Source organism: Ascaphus truei, chromosome 1 (assembly GCF_040206685.1).
Source record: "Ascaphus truei isolate aAscTru1 chromosome 1, aAscTru1.hap1, whole genome shotgun sequence".
Lineage (NCBI taxonomy): Eukaryota > Metazoa > Chordata > Amphibia > Anura > Ascaphidae > Ascaphus > Ascaphus truei.
Window position 1 is genome coordinate 38,914,511 of NC_134483.1, and position 7,818 is coordinate 38,922,328.

A 7,818-nucleotide genomic window follows, 5' to 3' on the forward strand; every position below is an offset into this window, starting at 1 on the left:
GAGGAGATGCCAGATAGATGGTAAAAGACCATTACAGAAGAGCCGAGCTCTCCCACAGTAATCAGTTTAAATGTTGTGGGGAGGAGCGCAGGGCTCAGTGTGACCGCACCGTTGGAACTGCCATCAAGCTGGCCCTGACGTCAGCAGGGAACCTCTGGTTCAAGATGACCGCTATGGTTACCCAATAGACAACTGCAATGTTATGTTGCAAGGATGGCTTTGTGGCTTTTTATTGGCCAGTGAGGTTGACCAGGCCCAAATATGGTTTCCTGCTGACAACAATTCAACTGTGGAGAACAGAAATGTGTACATAACCAAGGGGTCACTAAGAATAGTGCAGCTACAGTAAGATAATATCTTTTTTTTTTTAATTGAGCAACATTAACCTCTGTTTTTAATTAAAAGGCACAATTTTAGTTTAAAGAAGAAAATATTGTTAACTTATTTTTAAGATGTATTTTTATGAGCGAAACGTTCCAATTGACCGACATCTGCTCGTATTGTTCGGTGCTGTGGGGTAGTGAATATTGGCTGGTGATCTCTCTCTCTCTCAAGCAATAAACCACCCACATGTATGGAGGTTCTCCAAAACCAAACACCACAATAAAACAAAGAGCAAAAAAGACAAAATACATTTCAATCCAGCACTTTAGTAACCTCAGGCTTGTATTGAAATTCTTACATTTTCTTTTGCTGTTTGTAATAACGGGTTTGCTGCATAATAATCAAATGCATCTTTTATTTCTAAGTTAAAATAATATTTTTTTAAAATGTGGCAACATTTTACGTTTTGCTCATAAATATACGTCTTACAAATAAGTTAACAAATGACCCTCTTTTCCTCCTCGTAGGCCTAACACAATCCCAAAATTAATTTTCCCGCCAGTACTTCCCCCGCACATTTTAACTCTGAGAATGAATAATCAGGCGTACCTGTGACTTTGTAAGAAATGTCTCTATAGGGTGTTAGATCTTCCCCACAAACCAGCACGAGCTGCGGACATATTTCTTTTGCGTCTCTAACCGACATCAGTTTTTGAACACCCAGCTTTCGGGCTTCATAATTGCAGGTAACCACGATATATTTCTGTTGAACACCTAAAACCGCAAGTTAATTATTTTTTACGCTGTGTTATACAGAATACATTTTTCACAAAATAAGTATCTGTCTGAGGCGTAAGTTTAAATTTAGCATTTAATGTTTCTTTAAAAAAAAATACCATTTGTGACAGAAAATGACAAGTCGTGGATGATGATAGTAACAATTTTTGTTAACTGAAGTTTCCAATAAAACAATTCAGGCCCCATTTGAAAGATTATTAACCCCTTTTCCTGTTAGGAGCCTACCAAGCAGTAGGCATCATTGGCAGAGAAAAGGTTAATAAACCAATCCACAGTAACATACAACTGAACTACAGTACATGATAAAGCATTAAAGTGCCAGTAAGACACATTTCTTGTTTGATCAAATGCAAACTTTGACCCTTTGTCTCTGATCCCAGGGACATTTAGTGCAGAATGGCAAATCCTCATACAGAACATTTCCAGTCACTGATCAGAGTTGCATGGAGGCCAAGGACAGATTAAAGGGTGCGTCTGCTTAATCTAATCTAAAAGCACTGCATTATACACCCTCTGGAAATCAAGGGGTTAAATACATTTTTATTTTAGTTATAAAATGTTTTACCAGGAAGTAATACATTGAGAGTTACCTCTCATTTTCAAGTATGTCCTGGGCATAGAGTTATGATGACAAATAATACATGGTTACAAATACATAGTTACATTACGTGAGCAGGGTTATATATTATACAAGTATACAAGACATTGCATGGACAGTTAAAGATAATATATATTATCAGCGTATGTAACAGTTACAGACCAGATTAAAATGCCCTAATACAGATGAATGTGGGTAGCTGGTTTATTGAACTCTTTGCCTGATGAAAAACGTGTGTGAAAACATTTGTACAGCATATGTGAGTATAATTAAAGATATAGCAACCAGAAAAAAAATACCCACAGTTCTTTAGGTGCAATACAGGTTCTAGAATGTAATACCAATGAAGCGTTGTGAGCAATCTCCTGATAAGCAAACACACTGATTCATCTCAGACTCTCTTTGTAATAACACCGGAGTAGCAGCCAAGGCAGCACCCTAAGGCCTGGGACATAGTAAAGAATTTGGTGGTGCTGCTGCTTGCTGCCGCTCGCTCTACCAGGAGCTTTTTGCTGTCCTGGCAGAGGAGACAGCAAGTGCGCTTGGGAGGCGGGTACCACTGTGTGTGTGTGTCACTTGGTAGCTGTCAGTGTGTGTGTGTCATTGGTTAACTGTGTGTGTCACTTTGAAGTGGTCTGTGTGTTTGTGTCTCACTGGGGAACCTGTGTGTGTGTATATATGTGTGTGTGTATGTGTATATTATATAATATTTTAAAATTTAAAAAAAAAGACATGAGAGAATAAATTATTTATTAACATTGTGCAACTTTGATATATATACACACACACACACACACACACACACAGTGACACAAACACACACACACACAGTGACACACACAGTGACACACACCTCTGTGTTGCCTCTACTCTGTCTGGTCTGGTGGCTCTGCTATCTCACCGACACAGTAGGTAAAATGCCGGCTGCAGCCCCATTGGATGGGAGCGGTCACGTGACCGCTCCTCCGCTCCCCCAAGCGGCAAAATTTCAAACTTGCCTGTCTCTTCTAATTTTCTCAGCCTCCGCACGCATCAGCACGCATGCGGAGGGAGAAACTATAGCCGGGGCTTTGTGCATCTGTTCAGCGCGGCTCAGTCTGCCTCAGCGACGCTGATTTTACTATGTCCTAGGCCTAAGAGACTACCCCAATCTGCTGCACCTTCACTGCTCCTGCCCGCTAAGACAGCACTTACACGGTTAACATCATCAGGAAAAGACAGACAACTTAAAAGATTTGGAGATCACCACCACCCCTGTCCCTGCATCTCTGTGCTGTGGGGTGTCTGCACCTCAGACTCTCTTATTAGTAACACCCGAGTCGCAGCTAAAGGGTGTCAGACGTTCGGGGATGCTACATCTGCTCTTTAACTGGTCTTGGGTAAAATATTGCCGATGTATATTGAAACATTTCCAACCTCACACCTGACCCTGCTCTCCCAGCTCTACCTCCGCACAATCCCACATCTTCCCCAACGCCAACTCCTTCAATCACACGCAGCTACCCGACACACACCAGCCTTTCTTATTCTCCTGCACCTTCGGTTTCTACTTACCCTCCCTTATAGATTGTAAGTTCTTTGGGACAGGGCCATTCTTACCTACTGTAACAATGTATGTTAATGTTTGATATTTTATTATTTTCATCTGCCAACCCATTTTGTACTGCGCTACGGAATATGTTGATGCATTATAATGCATAAAGAAATAATAATAAGTGATTGTCTGTGGGTTGATGTATAGCTGGAGTGCCATTGTTGTACCGCAAATGTCTACTTAACATACACTGTAGCAAATCACATTGTGACTTCTTAAAAACTGGCTACATCCCAGTTACTATAACCTGTAATCTGAATGGTTTTGGTGGAAGGTATTAATGATGCAGATCTAAGAAAAGTACGGGCAAGTGTGACTGATCAGGGATCAATAAATAGATAGGTATAAAAGGTGCAACATTACAGGTTTGTTACAATGCATAGAATACAAAAAGGGGAGAAAAGACCAACCGTAAACAAAAATTGGAATTAATATACATCACATTGAGAATGTTCTAAAGAGAATGGCAGTCAGTTCTACACAGCACCATCTGATGTTTACACTGTCTACTCCTGCATGACTAAGGACCTGGATATAGCTGACCTCGAGCTACAGGACTAAGTGAGATTTACAATAATTTATTTCCCAGCACTATTGATTTATGCTGATATTGACACATTTTTTATTTTATTAGTGGGCTATTAATGTATGAACTAGTTGAAAAGATTGACTGAATGCATATATATACATCACTAAGAAATGGGGTGATCTAATACAGCAATTGAACACTTAGATGGATGGATTAGCCTTTAGTGCTATTAGATGAGAGGGACTATATTACTCTGCATATATTAGAGGATTGAACATATTGGTCACTTAAAGATACATCAAGCATAATTAATTTTCTACTTTAACACATCAGTATACAGCACTAGTGTGAAACCTAGGGAAGGCAGTTGGTTTGCATTATTTATACAAAAGGCCATTGGTCTCTTCCGTGCACTATAGCTGTAGTTTCTAACACTTATTAGCCTTTCTAGAGTCAACTGTACATTTATAGTCATCATCTATCTTAGGCCGGGGCCATGGTAAAAAAAAAACAGCGCTAACGCTCATGCTCTCCTGCTCAAGCAGGAGCTTTTTTGTGCCCTGCCATGAGCGTCAGCGGGCGCGCTTGTGTGGCGGGTGGGAGGCGGGAGGCGGAGCTAGCGCGCCATGTCGTCGACGTCACGGAGTGCCTTTGGCTTTTGCCGGTCATGTGACCGCCCCCCCGCTTCCCTCAGCACCAAAAATTAAATGAATCTGTCGGCTGCAATTCCAAACGCCTCCGCATGCCTGCGGAAGCGTCTACCAAAGCCCCACACATGCCGAATGCAGTAGGTTTCCTGGCTCAGCGCTGTATTTTTTACCATGGCCCCGACCTTAGATGTATAGTGGCTAGGTAGAGTTATTCACTTTTTTTTTTTATCTCTCTCCCCCCATTTTGTGGTGTTAGGGGGCTTTAATGTGTTTAATATTTTAGTATTTCTAATAAAAGTTAGGTTTTATAGTTTGATTATATTACATTGCTCTTAACTATCAGGGTACAGATCAGTATAGACTGTCCCATATTATACATTTATATATACACACACGAGTGCACGAGTTCTGTTTAGGGTTCGTCTTTTCTCCCCTATTTGTAGTAATGGTGCATTTCAAAAATATTGTGAAAGGCCTATAAATTGAATAAAATAACCATGTTAAACAATGCCACATTTAATTGTCACCTTCTGTGATGTTGTTTAGGACACTGCCTGTGAGAAGACCTATTTGGTGACCGCTGGAAAGGGGTGTTTAAAATCACAAACTTTTAAAAAGTGTTCCCTTGATACGGAGTTTCTTTAGAAATGATGCATCACGAGTTCAAGTCCTCTATTCTACATGACAACTTCCAATTTAAGCGCATTGTATCTTCCTGCCAGCTAGGGACCGTTGAAAGTTCGGTTAACCCAGGTGTGGACAAAAATATAAAATACCTTGGAGCCAGCCAGAGTTTTTAGGTGCCAGCTACCCCACTCCCCATTCGTGGGTGACTGTGTGTCAGAGACACACACCAGGACTCTCTCTAAGGCTGCGTCCAGGGTGACTGCAGCCATGCGGAGGCGCACTGAGGCTGAGGGAAAGCGGGTTGCTTTCCCTGGCGTTGGTTCGCGCGCCGTCTGGGGGCGGGCCAGTGACGTCACGGAGCTGGTTCGCCCTCATTGGGCGAACTGCTCCCGTGAGCGCCAAAGCTAAAAATTTCATAAGACCTACGCTTCCGCGAGCTCCTGCTAAAGCCGCTCTCATTGCGGCTGCAGGGACTCACTGCCGAGCGTAAGCGCGCCTCAGCATGGGTCAGCGCCTAAGCGCTGACCATGCCCGAGGCCTAATACTCACACACTGACATACTCTCTCTCTCTCACACACACAGTCCTATGTCAGTCTGTGTTAGACACCCCTCCCTGTGCCACAGTGTGCATGTGCTTTGACAGATGGGACGAGCAGAGTACAAGAGTGCTCTGCCTAGCTCCGCCACTAGCCCTCCGATCCCTGCATGCTCTCTTCGCTCAGCTGCGGTAACTTTACCTATCAATCACCGCCGCCTCCGGTCCCAGAGTGCCCGTTCCGGCTTTTATGTTGCTGGGAAGCACTGTTGCCTGTCGCAGCGGGGATTGACAGGTCAGTCATCACTGCGCACAGCACTGACTCTAGGGGAATTTAAGGCGGCCAGGCGCTCAGGATTTTACCATCCCTGGGTTAAACGTATGACGTACATAATGGGCACTTGCTCATTTTCTTTGAGCAGATAGAGCCGACCACTCCGATGGACCAGCCAGTCCAATTGAAATGTAAGTGAAGACGCCTCCATTTCCAGCAATCGGCACGTCATGTGGTAGAGCTGAAGCAGGACTCAAGGACTGTAAAACGTAAATGTCATTGATGTCTGTGATACTAGCATCTTCCTTTGTATACATTATATCCCCAAAATTGGCAACGTCATTTGTGTTGCCCTTTTTCAATTAACAAAACAATCTAAATAAAAAAATAGTATAAAGAACAAAACGCGCACTTATTTTTTTTTTTTATCATGGAGTCTGCACTGTGTGTGTTAATTTTCTTGGTGTGGCTGACTTCATATGGAATATGGAGTAACCCGTTTAATCCATTATCTCATGTACAGTAGTAGTTGACAATGCATCATCTTTGGCATTCCAGGCTCTCTGGCAAAACAACGTACAAAACAAAATCGCTTATACAACTTGAAACGTATTGGGATCAGCACAAAAGCAAGCAATTACCTAAAGGTTTATCCTTCAGATCAGGGTTACGAATCATTTCCACCTGTGCGTAGAAGCAGTCCATATCTATGTGCACAATAACTCTGTGTGCCACGTGTCCCGATTTCTCCAAACTCCTCGAACCTGAATCAACATAAAAAGGTGTTTGTTTCAAGCAAGACAGAAACACAGCTCAGATTAGCTTGTCGATCTTTCCCTTGCTCAGTGCCAATGTCCTGCAGGCCCCTCTGACAAACAAAGGGTGGGCTAGGCTCCCCTTCTTAAAATATAAATTAGAGGCCAGTGAAGTTTTTAAAGCTCAGTGCATTAGAAGTTCCTATATGAAGAACTGTCATGTGGTTTTACAACCTACAACAAACCTACTGTAGCAGCCACGTGAAAACATCACTCCTGGCTAAAATATATTCATACATAAAGGGAAAGTCCACGGCACAGGCTGATGTAAACCACTAAACTGCCATAGAGGGGTGAGGAGTTCGGAGCCGCGCTGACGCTGAGGCTCGCCTGCTGAAATCTGCGCGATTTCATGCTCATGCAGGCGAGCCAGCGGGCGCGATCGGAGGCGGGGGGAGACTGAGGGAGGCGGTTCAGTGACGTCGCTGGGCCAATCGCCCGCGACGCACCAACGTCACGGCGCCGTGACGTTGACGCTGCTGTGCTGTGATTGGATGTTTTCAGCCGATAGCGCGCTGAAAAACAGCTTGGCTGTCGGCTAAAAAATCCAGCGTCTCCGCACGCCTGCGGACACTTGCGTGAGCCCCCTCTCAAGGCATCCTCATTGAGGATGCAGGGGCTCAGCGCGGAGCGTCCGCACGGCCTGTCCTTCTATGGACTCGGCCTTATACTAGACCAGGGGTCTTCAACCTTTCAAGGAAAAGAGCCATTTTATATAAAAAATAAAATGGTGTCCAAAATATTCAGTGAGCCGCAACAAATGCATGAATATTACACCCCCACAAACAGATACATATACCGTACACACACTAAGAGATATACAGTATTCTGTATAAGCATTAACTCCTGCACTGCCCCACGGCGGGCCTCTCATGCCGGTGTGTGTCGTTACAGAGAGGCCGGTGTTGGACAGTGTAGGAGGCAGGCCAGCCGCTGGGGAAATGCCCAGCGGCAACAAGAGGCCTGACAACCGCCGGGCCCTCCTGCAGCTACCGGCAACCCAGTGAGGGAGAGGCAGCAGTTGGGGAGCGGCAACCCAGGCTGGAGGAGAGCCGCATATAGGTGCTGATAGA

General features: G+C 44.0%; 2 protein-coding genes across 5 annotated transcripts in view; one reads left to right on the forward strand and one right to left on the reverse strand.

The window, feature by feature from the left end:
* Positions 1-7,818, reverse strand: part of POLI (DNA polymerase iota) — a 35,070-nt gene that overhangs the window by 26,336 nt on the left and 916 nt on the right. For all 4 annotated transcript variants that reach the window (XM_075586503.1, XM_075586493.1, XM_075586513.1 and 1 more), the window contains exons 2-3: positions 6,572-6,694; positions 934-1,098 (exon numbers count right to left, since the gene is read on the reverse strand). In XM_075586503.1, the coding sequence (XP_075442618.1) occupies positions 934-1,098; positions 6,572-6,694 (288 nt within the window). The remainder of the gene's footprint in view (positions 1-933; positions 1,099-6,571; positions 6,695-7,818) is intronic.
* C1H18orf54 (chromosome 1 C18orf54 homolog) overlaps positions 7,795-7,818 on the forward strand; it is a 37,665-nt gene continuing 37,641 nt past the window's right edge. Inside the window, exon 1 of the mRNA XM_075586546.1 lies at positions 7,795-7,818. This exon is cut by the window's right edge and continues 121 nt beyond it. The gene's annotated coding sequence lies outside the window, so the exon portion shown is untranslated.